This window comes from Colletes gigas, unplaced genomic scaffold, assembly GCF_013123115.1.
Source record: "Colletes gigas isolate AHSC1104 unplaced genomic scaffold, ASM1312311v1 Colletes_gigas_Sc00005, whole genome shotgun sequence".
In the NCBI taxonomy this organism is placed as follows: Eukaryota; Metazoa; Arthropoda; class Insecta; order Hymenoptera; family Colletidae; genus Colletes; species Colletes gigas.
In genome coordinates, this window is record NW_025106634.1 from 6,878,499 (window position 1) to 6,895,094 (window position 16,596).

Consider the following 16,596-nt stretch of genomic DNA (forward strand, 5'->3'; position numbering starts at 1 on the left):
GTTTATAAATTTCGTGGAACACCAATTAGACGTAAGTAATATTTCCTTCGAACAGTAGACGTAAACTGTTAAAAAGATTAATCGTATTAGGAGGTTGCATTGAAAGCTGGTCACGTTTAAATGGCTCTATCCGCGTATTCTGTGGACAGCGATAGATGTCTCTTACGTCATTTCAAAGTGTAAACATTTCCGTTTGGTGGGATATGAAGTTGTTTACTATGAGGTGTTGAAACCGAACGAAATAATTACTGCAGAAATCGCCAAAAAGTGATTCTCCTCCATGACAACGGTAGGCCCCATGTTGCTATAGCTGTGAAACAAAGATTGATGAAGCTGGAATAAGAGATTCTCCCACACCCACCGTACTCACCGGATCTGGCCCCCAAGTGATTTTAATCTTTTTCGATCAATGCATCGCGCTTTGGAAGATACACATTTCCATAATTACGAAGGAGTCAAAAATTGCCAGAAAAATGGGAGAAAGTCATAGTTTCCGAGGGCAAATACTTTGATCAAGGTAATAATACATTTTATTACTGAAATAGATATTCAAAGATCACAAAAAAGCAGCGGCTTTCAATGCAACCTCCTAATAGTATATAAATATGTTTCTAATGAAGTTAGGATTGGTTAATTTCGTTAAACTGTTAGACACGTCGACGACATTTGGTGTTAATGCGAACAGATACTAAATGAACAAATGAATGACCAAATTATTTATTTTGTATCAAATTGAAACTGAGAATAACAATTCCATTCGGAAAGTAAAATTGCCGAACATTCTCTTACGCGAATTACATGGAAACCCGCAAGACGCTACCAACACATTCGAATGAATCTATCGCAATAAATTGAAATTAATTTTATTCGAAATCACTTCAGAATTTAAACAAATATAAATCTATGAAAGAACATTCGAATTTTACATATCGTTCTATTAGTTAACAACAGATCCTTGTTTAAATTCACTAGCTTCCAGCATCGTGTTCGAAATGGGAATCGAGAATTTGTTAAGGCTACTCTTACATCTGTAACCGCGATGTAAATTGTGCGTAATGAGACAGTTACTCATTATCGAGACCGTGCAATGTTGATAATACACATAGTGGGCGGATGAGATCACGCATACTGCAAACAGGACGTCACACTATTCTTTCCTATTTATTTAAAATTTCTCGAGTTACGAAATAGGATTCGTGGCGAATTAAAAATGCATTTTTTTTTTCTGTCCCTCCGTAGCGCAAGTGGTGTAGCGTAAAAGGAAAGGAAGTCGCGTGAAAAATGTAGGAGGTTGAAGCAAAAGGAGATCTTGTTTCGATTATTTAACCTATATATTGCTACGCGAACTCGTTATTATATCAAAAGTTCGAGCAACGGTTTCATAAATAGAAATTCAACATGTACCGCAATATTTATCGAAGCATTCTTGCAACGTTCACATACCTTTCAAATTATATTCGTAACTGTTTCTTTTTTTTTTATTCTATAGACGTACATTAGAAGTTTTTGCTACAGTCAACATCTTTCGCTAGAGCTCACACATTTTTCGATTTTAATTTATGCAATTCACTATCAAACTAAAGTAATAACTAACGATTACCTCTTTTAAATATTTACACTTGTATCATTAGTCGGTCATATATAATACAAACTTGCATTCTGCTGTTTAACGGTTGCTAGTAATAACATCCTGATGCGTATTAATCTACTCTCTGACTTCCTTGTTCTCCTTTCAACCGTCCTTTGCGATTCAGATCGCATACGAAGTAAACGGCAAAATATTGTAGCGTGCAACGACCTCTAAATTAAGAATCAAAAAAAAGCATCTTCGTAGCTGTTCGAGGTCGTCGACGAGTCGCGTACCCAAGATCCCTCGAAACTAGGGAGACTTTTTCAACGGAAATAACGTTAGCTGCGTGTACAGACGATAAGTGATGCGAACTTGTCACTATATGCATGCTTGTGCACCATTCTCGAAAAGTTACTTACGTCTCTAACCCTTCATCCTTGTGACGGTTAACAGTCTAAAAATAGAGACCACAATTGTTCTTGTACGAGATAAATGGAGAAAGTCATGCGAAAATTCTAGTTCATAAATAACAGGGTAAAACGTATGATGTCAGAACAGAAGAGGCGAGTGTGTAATTATTACTTATGACTCGTACAACACGATAGTCACGATGTTTCTTTTTAAACGTCACGCGTTTAGTAGAACTTTCCACGTATCGATGCTTAATAACCTATACCAAGTATGTTTGCGGTTGGAACTTTCCAGGCGACTCGTTCCCCTCCCATGCGCCGTTGCAAAAATAACAAAAAAGAAAAAAGAACATCGCGTGTTTCCGCTTCTGCTAGTCATTTCACTTATAAGATAAAAAAAAAAAAAAAAAACGTTGAACTAATATTCGCGGAAAATGTTCGCAGTCGATACGCCCTCGTAATAGCGTTTCGTCAGACGGCGGATAGATACCCCATGGCCACGGGACAGAGCGGGAGGAAATACTAAGCACCGGAGCTTAGTTCTGGACATTCCTGTCCTACGTGTTTCTCTTCTAAGCTCGATGATTTATCGTACAAAACAGCGTACGAAAATTTATGAGACAATCGTATCTTCCTGAAACATTATCGATTATCATCTGCTTTTAAATGCTAAAATTTCCAGAAAACAGACGTTATGGAATTAAAGCTGTATATAAATAAAAATACGAGTTGCGGAGATCGTTCTTAAGATGCAGCCGTTAACGCCAACTGCTCCCTCTCGTTTTTTTCCACGGCCGCCACGTGATCGGGTTTTTCCCCACGAGCGTAACGGTCCCACATTTTTCTGTACAGCATTTCCATACCCAACGCGTACAGCTTACAACTGAACAAAGGACTCTCGGATCGTGCTTTCCATACCTTGGCTCTTGTTGCTTTCAAGCTAAAGGAGGAAGATAAAACAGTGTCGACTATCAAATTAGAAAAATACACTGAAGCATCAAGAACAATTTACTTACTATTCCCTGTCGGTTCCTAAACGAACAGCAATGTCTTGGTACTCTTGTCGTGTTCGTGCCACCAACTCGGGGCATCCTAAGGTATTCAACTGACTAGCAGCAACGCGAGACGCTAACGTTTCACCTGGCAGCGTGACCACTGGTGTTCCAGTCCACAAAACGTCCATGCTGGTGGTATGGCCGTTGCAAAGCGGCGTGTCCAGGCATACGTCGGCCAGTTGTCCCCGCCTGACGTGTTCCTCTTTGGCAGCGACGTTGCTGAACAAAATTCTACCAGGCGACAGACCTAACTGTTGAGCGGTTGCCTGTAAGTTCGGTTCGCCGACAGCCGGGAAGCGCAGAAGCCACAGCACGGAATTTGGCACATGCTTTAAAATGTGCGCCCACATGTGAAGCGTGAGCGGATCGATCTTGTACAACTGATTGAAGTTGCAATAAACGACAGCATCCTCCGGTAAACCGTACTGTTGTCTCGTCGTGATCACAATGTTCTGAGGTACTTCTTCACCTGTAGCTGTCTTGTTGTTCACTTGCGTGGTGGCCATACCGTTTTGAACCACGACGCCATTCACGGACATTTGACATTGTCCAGAAGCGATCATCGTCTCGATAGGAGTGGTGGTTGGCAACTCCGCGACTTTCAACGAGATTTCTACTGGCTTGTTCTTAGCATCCGGCACCACTACCTCGCGAATCTCTTTTACCAATGTATTCTCGATCATCGGAGAAAGATCGGTAGCGTTTATAACGGCTACATTGTCCGCCACCTTGCCCTTCATGTTTAATTTGTCGGTTAAGATGAGGCGTTCCTTAAGATGCGGGAACATTTGTTTATGATCTCCTATGAAGTACGTGTGCGGCATGTACGCAAGTTTCTCGCTGTACTGACTAGCAAGTTCCAACGGCGACGTGACTTCGTCCGTAATTAAATAGTCCATGAAGCTCGCCCCCGACGTTCCCGGGTATCCAAGCCACATCACTTGAATTGGTGCTGGTCGCAAAGCAAATATTTCGTTTCTAGCGCCCTTCGTATACCCGTTCATGTTAACCAGAATATGGATTCCGTCGGAGTTAATACGATCGGCGGCCTTCTCGTTGCACGGAATTTGAGACAAATCGATAAAGTGTTCGGACTCTCTGGCGATCTTTGCTCGAAAGGTCGTTCCATCGTCGGAGCTGAGAGCATAGCAGTAGATCTCGACGCTTTGTCGATCGTGAAGTCCCGGAATCGACTGCATGAGATGGCTGGTGGGATGGTTCCCAAAGTCTGACGAAACGTAACCGATTCTCAAGCGGGCGCCGATCTCGCGCGGATACTTGTACGGCTGTTTGTGCAAAACGTGAATCTTTTCTATGCAGAGATTCGCGTGTCTAGCTGCAATAGCTTTCCTGAACTCGTGAGACAACGGATAGAGCATGGAATGATGCGGATGTACGCTGGGTAGTCTGTTCTTGTCCAGCTGCTCGGCGACGATCGAGACCAATTTCTTCATTCTTGCCTCGTAGTCGGTCCAGTCGCAGACGATCTGAAGGCAGTGGGCCAAATTGCAGTACGCGTCTGGAAAGTCGGGCTTCAATTTCAGAGCTGTTCTGTACGATTGGATCGCCTCGGGAATGTTCCCTGAATCTTTGTGTATCGAGGCTAAATTGGAATGAGCGTCGGCAAAAGCGGGATTAATTTGAATGGCTCTCGTGTAACATTGAAGGGCCCCTTGTATATCTTGCATCTCCTTCAGGGTGTTGCCCATATTCGAATAAGCATCAGCGAAAGTCGGCTGAATGCGAATAGCCTCTTTGTAATGCATCAGTGCTTCGTTCAATTTTCCTTGCTGCTGTAACACGGAAGCGAGATTGCTATGAGCTGCCGCGAACTCGGGAAATACTTCGAGCGCTTTCAGATAGAGTCGTGTTGCTTCCTCTATGTATCCTTGTTCCCTTTTTATGTTGGCCTGAAACGGATATGTCGTTTGTAACGAAAAAGAGCTCCCTAACGCATTGTGGATACTTGGAATTGAATAGTAATGAATATTTGATAGGTACCAGATTATTAAGGGAATCGGCGTGCGATGGGCAGAGGCGAAGAGCGGTATTGTAGCAGTCCTCGGCCTCCACCACTTGTCCCTTCTCCTTGAGCGCATTTGCCAAGTTGCAGTAAGCATCTGGGAAATTCGGTTGCAGTTCAATGGCACGGCGATACGTGTCGATCGCCAAGTCGATGAGCCTGCAATATCGTTAATTAATATTCCGTTCCGCTATCGTTCGACGGATTATCGCGAATTCTTGTGGTCAACTCACCCTTGCTCGTAGTAGACACACGCTAGATTTCCGTGTACCACAGCATTGTTGGGACTGAGATTTAAAGCACGCAGATAGGCAGCTACAGCTCTGTTGCAACAAACACGATTTACACGAGATGAATTAATATTACAGTAATGGTGGAAAGGAATGTTTATATTAGAATAATCCGTGTTACAAGATATACGAAAGTTCTATTCTCCTGGGAGAAATTGTAATGGGAGATTCTGAAGACCAAAATAAGACGAAAATCAAGAATATCAATTTCTTGACTGAGGCTTCGTTAATGAGTTAGTAAGTTATTAAAAAATTAAATTAAAAAATTTTTAATCATTCTGAAAAAATTATTTTCGGTTGCGGGGGTCAATTGCAATCATTTTTGGTGAATACACATACCCCCGAAATCCTATCCACTTTCGAGAAAAAAATTCAGGTAGGTGCTGAAATTTTTTGGCGAAAAAAAATTTTTCAAATCATTTAAAAAAAATTATTTTCGGTTGCAGGGCTAGATTACAATCATTTTTGCCCATTACACATACCCCCGAAATCCTACGCATTTTCAAGAAAAAAAATTCGAGAAGATGCCTAAATTTTTCGACAAAATTAAAAAATTTCAAATCGTTCTGGAAAAATTATGTTCGATTGCAGGGGTCAATAACAATCATTTTTGGTGAATAGACGTACCCCCGAAAACCTGCGCATATTCGAGAAAAAAATTCAGTACGGGCAAAACTTTAAATGTTAATAACTTTTTAACGTGGCCTCCATCAACAAATTGGTATTCTTGATTTTCGTCCTATTTTGGCCTCTAGAATCTCTCGTTAAAATTTTTCCCAGGGGTATATGTACACGCGTTAAGAAAGAAAATAATTATTACGAAGATGCGTTGGTAGTAATTCGTTAGAAACGCTTTTTGAAACAACGATAAAACGAGACGAATTTTCGATCACTTTGAGATGCTGTACTCGTGCACTTGCGGCGACACCGGAAGCCGAACACGTGCGACACGTGCGACACGTAGCTATATCTCGCAACGTGTCACGAGGACAACCACCACCGGCGAGTTACGAAGAAAACCAGTGTCGGAATTAACCTTTTTACGCTATATTTAAACCAAGAGACGCATCCAGGGGTCGAGGTTCGTGCTAGGGCTCGCTGTAATTGCACGCGTAACGAGGGTGCGATCGTAGTCGAGGGCGAGATCACCGTGTACACGACAACGCACTGGCAGTCCATTCCTTCTCCATTTCGGTATTTCGATTGACGGGACAATCGTTTAAATACGCGAAAAAATTGAAAACAGGCGACCACTGTTCTCGGATCTCTGTCGCGACATTTCTAGCCACGGGTCACGTTTTCGGCGATATTCAATCCCGTTAAGGACGGTGCACCCTCCCGCGAGAAGCAAAGGGTTCTCGTGGGGGCGGAGCGAATCTTGGAATCGATAGTTGTCGAGAGTTTCGACCGCTGTTGTGCGTAGCCACTAGGAGTCAGCTGTGGACCACGAGTACGCGTAAATAGCGAATCTGGACTACGTTACACGCATGCCACTTCGGCGTTCAGCCAAGTCCTTTTCAATTCTTCTACGTCGAAAGGCACGTATAGTACTCGAGGCCTCGAGTCTTGGACGACAACGCGCGCAAATCTCCTCAAAATTTAATTGCAAAACGTGTCGTAAAATAACAAATATAAGAATAGCAAAGAATTTTTTTTCTCGAAAGTGCATAGGATTTTTAGGTTATGTGTATTCACCACAAATTATTGAAATCGACCCCCGCAATCGAAAATAATTTTTCCAGATCGATTTGAAATCTTTTAATTTTGTCGAAAAATTTGTCCACCTCCCTGAATTTTTTTCTCGAAAATGCGTAGGAATTCGAGGGTATGTCTAATGACTAAAAATGATTGCAATTGACCCCCGCAACAGAAAATAATTTTTCCAGAACGATTTCAATTTTTTTTTTTCGCCGAAAAATTTGTCCACCTTCCTGAATTTTTTTTTCGAAAGTGGGTAGGATTTCGAGGGTATGTCTAATGACAAAAAATGATTGTAACTAACCCCCGCAACCGAAAATATAATTTTTCCAGAACGATTTGAAATTTTTTAATTTTATCGAAAAATTTCTTCACTGACCCCTTGTTGAAATGTTGTTTAATACTTTTTGATATTAATGTTTATACGTTATACGTAATATACTTCCTACGTATTACTGTTGCAACAAAGAATTTAGTTCGATCGGAAAGTTTAACGGTACGAAACCCATAGCTTTCGAAAACGTACGGGGAATTGCAAAAATGTACGTGCCTCGCGAAAGAAGGGGACGAAGAACGATGAACTTGAAAGGACGTTGTATGAATATCGATTCGGTGTTTACACGACCACTCATGCGCTTTTGCTCGCGATTTCTTAACGCGCGTATTCAGAAGTTGTCCGCGTGAAATTTTTACGACCTCGTTGATCTCTTTCGCTGTGCCCATGCACGAAGCACTTTTTATTCCGACTCGTTGAACGTTACCATTCTCGGAACGAAACTGCGACTGAATCTTTAATCTTCCACGCAAAACTCGTCGCATATTCGTTATTACATAACTGTATGACATTTTACCACCATTAACGTCTTGGCAGGACGTTAAAGGAATAACTATAAGGCCATTATTTCTCTAGCACAGACTTTAAAACCGACGCCAATACTAATCAAAGACGACGATCGATCAAACTGTGCAACGATTATCTCCTAAGTTTCAATTGCTAATCGTTTGCAACGGTGCAACTGTTGTAAACTTCTTTCTACCGATTCTTTAATGAGGCGTAAATATTTCAGCGACTTCTAGCAAAACGTATAGTATCCATATACATTGTATATACAGGGTGTTTAGCCACCCCTGGGAAAAATTTTAATGGAGTATTCTAGAAGCCAAAATAAAACGAAAATCAAGAATACCAATTTGTTGATGGAGGCCTCGTTAAAAAGTTATTAACGTTTAAAGTTCCGCCCGTTAAACAGCTGCGCGCGCATGGTGCTCACTCAGCGTGTGAAACTCTGCTTTAAACGTCAATAACTTTTTAACGAAGCCTCGATCAACAAATTGGTATTCTTGTTTTTTATTTTATTTTGGCCTCTGGAATCTCCTATTCAAATTTTTTCCAAGGTTGACTGAACATCCGGTATACCATAAAACGGATGTAGAGACGCCTGGTGAACTTTGTCTCACCTATCGAAGATTCTGGCCTCTTTAAGCACGTTGCCAAGATTGATGTATGCGTCCAAGAAGTTCGGATCCAATGCCACCGCCTTCTCAAAGTGGTGAATCGCCAGCCATATTTCCCCCTGGGCATTGAACACGCAGCCAAGATTGCTCCAGGCGACGGCAAAGTCTGGACGCGTTTCGATCGCCTTTAGATAGCAAGCCTAGAGACAAACGGAGGATTAGAGGTAATGTTCGCGTACTGTCAGAGACGCGCCGCGCTTCTTGCCCGACCTCTCCTCGCCGCGCCGCAGCTTTCACACATTCACCACCATCGAAAACCTTCGATACCAACAGTTACATCATCACCATCGTCCTCTCTGTCACCATTTTCCTCTGTCCTTTCCTCCCTTGCACACCTTTCTCGCGTTTCTCGAATCGATCGACACATTGCGTCACAACCGCGTCAACCATCGATACACTTGAACGATACAATTCCCCCAACGACGACTGGTTTCTACCGTGAGCTTTTATCCGATTATCCCTATCGGGTTCCCGGCGATTCTGAACAAGCTCGTACGGTTACATTCGTTAAAAAACACGCTCGCGTCTCTGGCGAGATGATGAAAGCTCGCGATAGAAACACCAACCGAATTGCAAGTTCGTTGTGCAGCGCCTTGTTGCCTTACAAATTCTATTAGAAACAGTCATAAATCCAAGCAAACAAGAGTATCGAGCGTAAGTTAATTCGAGCGGACGTATCGATCGATCGATAGGCAGAGTTTAAATAGTTTAAGCTGAAAGCTTTACACGTCGAAGCTTCCTTTGATCTCTGATCTTTCTGCTGTTCGCAGAGCGGTACTGTAACGTTCCGAGGAGAACGGAGAACGGAAACTGGGGCAGAGAGAACGAAGCACATTCTGCGAGTCGTGTAAACGTGTAACGGGGATTCAGGGATGCGGTGCCAGGTTGGGAAAAGGGGTTACGAGGTGCGCGTTAAAAACGTCGTCGTGTGAACGCGAGCGATACGGATGTCTGGTATCTCGTGTCCGTCGATTCTCCGAAATGCGTCCGGTGGACTCGACAGGCACGCAGCACACCAATTTCGCCGTCAGCATGATCACGGTCGTGGTCGTTCGGTGTGTCGACCCTTTTTTTTCTGTAGACAGTATTAAAGAAATTTTCCAATTGCCCCTTTTCGCGGCGACGACGCTTCCAAGGATCACAGCGGGGACGTGCATCGCGCGTGCCGAGAGGCGGGCTGCGTCATGTAAAACAGAGTAATCCGTACCTAAACAATAAGTAAACGGGCATTTACAGTCGGCCGGTCTCTATGCGGGACACGGTTAGAGAAGGGTGGACGGGCGGTGGGTGGTTTGGCCAGGTCAAAGGAGAACCGGAACAAGACGGAAACGAAGTCGAGAAACGAGCTTTTAAACGCAACCGCCCGGCAGGCACCGTTTCAGCGAGTGAAACGGAAAAATGGTTCACAGTTCGTAACGGTTTAAGTTGTAAAATTGAGAGATTGCAATGCCACATGTACGCGTCTTCTCGTAAGGCCAGTTAAAATAGAACCGACGTTCGAGTCTCGTGGAACATGGGGGAGACCAATAATTGTTATCGGTAGACCGATGGGATTGTTCAGAGACCGGCCTTGGGAATTACTTTACCTGCAGTGTACCCTTCGGTAGGTTGACGGTAGGTACGGCTCGCAAGCTCTCATAATAAACTTAGACCGAGAGACAGTGTGTTACTGAATAACCAGATTCAGATTCACCCCTTTGACGAAGGAACCCATGGTAACCGAGACCAATCACATTGCTCCGACTTCCCCTCCTAGAGTTGATCATCCCATCCACAACAATAAGACAGCTGCGTTAATGTCTCTTCACTGATACTCTTCGCCTCAACTTTTGTCTTTTTTTTACTTTCATTTCTTTTTTAAAATACGTATATAGAGGTAGTACACCTAGCCGTGCGTGCCGATTCACAGGCACGCTTTCGCTGAGCACCGTCAGCCACCATTTTGGAACCGCGGAGGCGTTGGCCTTAAAGTTTTGTTCATCGATTCTACGTTAACACCTCGACCGGTCTTTGGTTTTCTATTAATATTGGAACTGGCGAATGTTCTTTATGGCGCAGACTTGTATTTTTCTGAAATCGTCTGGTGGCGAAACGTACTGAGCGAAACACGATCAAGCGTACTAGAAAGCGCTCAAGAGTGGCAGGAAATTCAGCGGAAGGCCTTCCTCGATGCTGCATTGTGATTCACCGACAAGCTTGTTCCTACAGAGAGCATTGCACGATCAACGCGAAAAGACTGATGTACCGATACAAAACACTGTTTTCGATCGACTGGTAAACTCTTTGAACACTCGTATTGTCTGCATTTGGCTTGCTTGTCAGTCATCACCGCGCCGCGCTGCTGTGAAAGAAGCAGACCACTTGACTCATTTTGTTCAATTATAAATAGGATCGACGAAACTCTTAGGAGTCGAAAAAATCCCGTGAGTTTCCAACCGAAGAAACACATTTCCGTTCATGATCGACAAAGCAGTTACTTATTTTTCTTCTAAATGAAACACCGCGATAAGGAAGGTCCGTCAAGTGATCTCGCGCTATTATTCATCACCGTACACACAAATTTGATTACTCTCAAAAAGTTGGAAAGAAAAGGTGTCACATTTGTCCACGTATACGTAACGAATCTGTATACCTAAAGTTAAATACACATTCAGAATGAGCTAAATCAAATGAGGATGAACTTAACTGCTATAGTCGCGCGCTGCCGATCCTATCGTAGCTAGTTACGTGTTTAAAGAAAAAAAAAAAGGAACTAAACCAGAAAACTCCGTGTATCGAGAGTTCGAAAGAGATAAAAAAAAATGTATATGACCGTTCTTGCTGTAATAGGATCAGCAATTGCGGCAAAAATTTGCAATAACACCAAGAGACGAAGAGAATATTCCGTTGCTGTTCGTGACCGACGGTGTTATTACAAAACGCGCTATGCCAAGAGGGATTTGAAACTCTTTTCAGCTAGTTCTAGACCAAAAACCCTCGTGGTGCCGCGTTTGATGCCGATCATCCTCGTTGATCCTTCGTCAAAAGGATGAACGAGGAAACATCAAACACGGCTGTTCAATTGGTTAGGTGGAGGAGAACGCGTGCGATCTACGGTCCGCTATCGAAATTTAGATCTCGTTTCGTGGCGAAAAACGCGCACGCTAGGCGATTTCGATGGCGGGCCACCGCACGCCGCGCATACATTTTGCACAAAGAGAAAAGGCTTTCCGTTTGAACGACGCGGATAATCCGCAAATTCCTAGCCATTCCACAGAACAGCTAACTAGCGCCCGTGCACATTGTACGAGATGTATTCGTACCTTGCCAAAGAGCTAATCGACTAGGGTTTCTCGGCAAGCGGCCAACAATCCTAAACTTTGACCATGGTACGAATGCATACGAATACGTGCATCACACGTCGATTTAATTTACAACAACGGTGACGACCGCCGGCGAAACCTACCTTGGCTTCGTCAAGTCTTGCTAATGCTTTCAAAAGATTACCAAGATCGCTTCTCACGCAGTAGAGATCCTGTAACACGTAAAGGCGCAACAATGTTTAAAATATTTTCAGAAAAGCGGTGCGACCGGTTGTACGCTAGTTGCTTAAAAATTTAATTTAACAATGATAGTTTTCTCACAGGGTTGTATTGCAAAGCAGTCACGTATGCTTGAACAGCTTGTTCCATATCCCCTGCAGCCACCAATGCAGCTGCAAGATTGATGTAACCATCGATGAAATCCGGTTTCAATCTGACCGCGTGTCTGTAGTTTTCTAAAGCTTCTTGCAACTGACCACGCTCCTTGAAAACATTTCCAAGGTTGCTGTAAGCTTCTGCCAACAAAGGATTCTGTTTTATCGCTAAGCTACTGTAATGAGCAGACCTGAAACATATGAAGAGAGGTTTATTAATATTACGGGTAAATTGAAATCGATTTAAAAAATGAAATTGTAACACTTACTTTTCTAGCCTCCTGCATTGGAAATGGATCGAAGATAACAACAAAAGAACTCCCGTGTTGTTCGTCTCCTGCCGCCAAAGCTGCATGCAATGTCGCTCTGCATTTTCGTAGTCACCAGCTTGATACTCCCTGTGGGCAAGTTCCAGTAGCCCTAAAAAAATAAAAAGACGAATTCGAACATTTTAAACGGAATAAAAATTTATTAATATTTTACGAAACATTTCCCTATCGAATCATTAAACGTAGGTCGGTCGGGAGAAGATTCACAAAGTACCTATCGGGTTTCAAGCGGAAGCACGTGTGCTTATTAAATAATTTCCGTATGGCTAACCTCATTTACATCGACATAAATACTTTTACTAATATCGCATATTTTTTTTTTTAGAAAATGCGTACATAACGTTTACATACTCCAGTAAACGGATAAAACGATAAAAACCAGAATTGCGCAAAATGTTAAAGGATGACGCAAACGAGGCACAAGCATAAAGATGGCGGCTTCCGTCGTGTATTCAAACAAACGATGTAAACGCCGAACTTCGAAGCCTCGCGTACAATCGTCATGAGAATACTTTTAAAAATACGAAATATTCGTCCGCATAATATAATATTATGCTTATTACGACCTACGGTACAAAACAAAGAACCGATTTGCTTCAACGAAGGCACGTTGCGTTCTATGCTTGATCGCATTCCCTAATACAGATTACGCATTTGTACCCCGAACCTCCATAAAAAACAATATCGATTTTCGTTTGTAACTCGACTCGCCGTGAAAACGAATGCTACGGGGAAGGAAAAGCGGTAGACAAACAATACGAACAGTAAGAGTCGACTGCGACGTTAATGGTCTGATTGTCGGCGATCGCGATAAGCTCTTTGCCCTGAGTATCCTGTGTAACAACCAGCAGATTTTGTCCGTTTGGCCATTCGACGGTTCCACTGTAAACGTCCTCGGTGCCGTTGACCACGCTTCCAATTACTCCGTTTGAACTTTTCAGAACAGACTCTTTTTTCTTCTCCACCAGTCTCAGACTCATTTTGCTAACGAATTTTCCTCGGTTCGTTGCTCTGATCCCCCGGCACACCGCGCGTATACAGCCACACACGCCGTTTCCAAGCGACTTTCTCGACGAACGAAAAATTGATGCCTCGATCGTTTTCTACGAAGACGCCTTCAGACCGATCTCGAGACGCTTTATTTATTTAACTGCGCCCACTTTCGCCGCGTTTCTTCGTATTACGATCTCTAGTCACACCATTTCGACACGATAGTTATTAACTCCTTGACTCTGTACACACTGAACCCGCCGTATTCCTGTATGAGAAATCATTCTGGCCAGGTTATCCCCGCCAGATCGAGCAGCGAGCTGATTGGTTCGTTCGACCACTATGGCGGACTCCTGCGTCGCTGGGGTGAAGACGAAGGGGGCTGAGGGGAAGCAAGGAGGACACCCGGCTCAAGAGCGTCAACACTGAACTTGGTGCCTTGCGACTTTTATTCGGGATTCCACGATATCGTTACACAAAATTGCTCAATTTCTCGAGTGGATACTCGAACACGCCTAATCGGCCTTTCAATTTTAATAACAACTTGCTTGTTCAGCGATTTCAAATACGAAGAACTTCCGACTGTTTACGGGACTCGTCAATGTCGAGTTATTTTTAGCAAATAAAAACGCAAAAACAACTACCCACACCGGAACGCGTTAACGTATTAGCAATACTGTCGATAATATTCTGTTTTTATACAACGCGATTGGGCAATCCAAATTATATCAGACAATTTCGGATTTTGGTCCTTCAAGAAAATCGTGCTTTTTTTTATCTCAAATAAGAAGTATCAATTACAAAGAATTTTCTAAAGCAAACACGTTTAATACTTTAGTGTAAATGGAAAAACATCGACGATTCCCGGGGCACATGTAACGCTCTACGTGACTGGGCGCGCAAAGAAAGCTTACCAGTAGTTCTCATCCGATATTAAAGAAAACAGATTGCTTTTAACAAGTAACGTACGATTCGTTGCTTTCATCCGCAAATACCTTCACTCGATTGTAATTTTAATCTCAAAAATTGCAAGACTCGTTAGAAGGTTAAAGAAACGTAACATATGCTTGTTGGAATAGTAATATTGTAACGGTGAAAAATCGTCACAGTGGAATTTTGAGATTTAAAAATTACGAACAAAGAAGAAGCAGTGATAAACATGATACGAACTAAACATAAGCGAATATTTTTATTCGTGAGAATATACATCACAGGAGGAGAAATCGACAAACGTTGCGAAGAACCACTGATTATATATATATGTATATATATATATATATATCGAAGGGACTGTTGCCCCCACTCTACCGCGCGGAAAGCAGATGGACTAGGTACCCAGTGGAATATTCCATCGTCGCTTTGAGGAAGCGGGGATGGCGGACTAGGGAACGGGGGGAAAGAAGAGCTTAAGGGAGAATAGGCTCAAACAGGGGAGAAAACTATAAGCCAACAACGGTAAAAACAATAGTGCTGCAATTCGTGCACACTGCCAAATAAAATTACCGGACGACTCTACAATCGTCCGATGCTAATTCTACGTTTGAACAATTTAAGCACATCGTTTTCTTTAAAAGCCGTTTATACGTAAAATATGTAACGAATATATTTTATTGCGAACGGGTACAGCACATTACAATAATTTAAATACTGGAATACTTGTCATGCAAATGATACCATACAGCTATAATACTGCAGCAACATAGGACGAATACGATATAGATCAATGACATTGATACAATTATTATTCAGTAGCCGTAAAATATTACGAACAAATTTCGGTCTTGCTTAAAAGAATGGAACGAATATTACGATTTAACCAAAATTCCAGTATGTACGGGTTCAAGACGAAAATAACAAAAATTACACAACTCGATGCTTTTATTCGTCTGTATTAATCGCTCATAGAAACTTGTACAACGTGTATTTTAAACAATACGAATCACAAAGTATCGAAGGAAATAATTGCAGGGACTCGTTGGCCAGTTCGATCGAACTTGACGAGAGATTGAACGTTGCAACGAAATGATGCGTAGTTACGTGTGTTCTACTACGTACCAACTGTCGAAAGCTGTTGTATCTCGTTCATCTTGAGGATGACACTGGTGCCCGCGATTTGTTGATGATTTTGCTGCTGCTGTTGCTGCGGCTGCTGCTGCGCTTGCATGATCACGGCCACCATAAAAATTCGTTACGCGAACAAGGAACGGTCGTAAAGAGAATTTCGTTAATCGCCCGTGCGAAAGATTTGGCCGTGTCGCAGTCGAGAAACTGCAACGAGTCGAATCTGTACGTAATTCTGGTCCTTCCTCCGAAGAACAGAAACAAAAACACAGGTACGCAGGGGGCTTACGTCGGCATGCACTACCGCGATCTTTCAACGTGCGCCATCATGGATTTTCGAGCACTCTGGTCAAACTGGCCAGAATCAGTATATAATATGCAAATTGCGTAAAGATAAAATTGCTGGCCGTCGGGTGTCCCGTTATTCGAAATTCTGTGATAAATGACCCCCCCGTTGCCGATGGCTCGGTCTCTCGCGAACGATAGTCTGTCAACGATACGAAAACCTTAACATAACGTGGACCATGAACACGTAACGCGGACCGACGCGAAAAACCAATCGATGGATGTATTCCAAGTTGGAGACTCGTGTAGCTCCACGCGCGGGAAATACGTCACGTCGATGTAGCCCGATAATCGTACTGCACACGCTCGGCCATTGTAATTCCTGAACCCTGGAATTTTGTAACAAACATCACACGGGGATCGATCTTAATTAACAATGTAATCAGAATGTACTTTGAATATTACGCTGGATAATGAATTTAAATACAATGTTACACGTTATTTGATACTTTAACAAGACGAGTTACCGACTACGGTAGAAGAACTCGCTAAAAAAAATATCGAATGTACTTTTACATTCTGTAGGTTCACAAATTTTCGTTATTGTTACAAAATATATGTATGGTTAAAATAATACATTTAACAGAAGACAATAAAGAATAAAGACACTGGGATATATTTTGAGAAAGTTATT

General features: G+C 42.6%; 1 protein-coding gene across 2 annotated transcripts; it reads right to left on the reverse strand.

Moving 5' to 3' along the window:
• Window positions 1-557: 557 nt before the first annotated feature.
• On the reverse strand, window positions 558-16,210 carry LOC122395377 (UDP-N-acetylglucosamine--peptide N-acetylglucosaminyltransferase 110 kDa subunit). Of its 2 annotated transcripts, XM_043392883.1 has the most exons (10): window positions 15,907-16,210; window positions 15,612-15,824; window positions 12,507-12,657; window positions 12,185-12,428; window positions 12,007-12,075; window positions 8,505-8,701; window positions 5,292-5,381; window positions 5,037-5,217; window positions 2,997-4,945; window positions 559-2,920 (listed from the first exon to the last, which is right to left on the reverse strand). In XM_043392883.1, the coding sequence occupies exons 2-10, from the start codon at window positions 15,733-15,735 to the stop codon at window positions 2,725-2,727; spliced, it is 3,201 nt and encodes a 1,066-aa protein (XP_043248818.1). In that variant the 5' UTR covers window positions 15,736-15,824; window positions 15,907-16,210; the 3' UTR covers window positions 559-2,724. The 2 variants fall into 2 exon arrangements, with proteins under 2 accessions (XP_043248817.1, XP_043248818.1); XM_043392882.1 differs by lacking the exons at window positions 15,612-15,824; window positions 15,907-16,210 and adding an exon at window positions 13,330-13,930 and having other exon boundaries at window positions 558-2,920.
• Window positions 16,211-16,596: the final 386 nt, after the last annotated feature.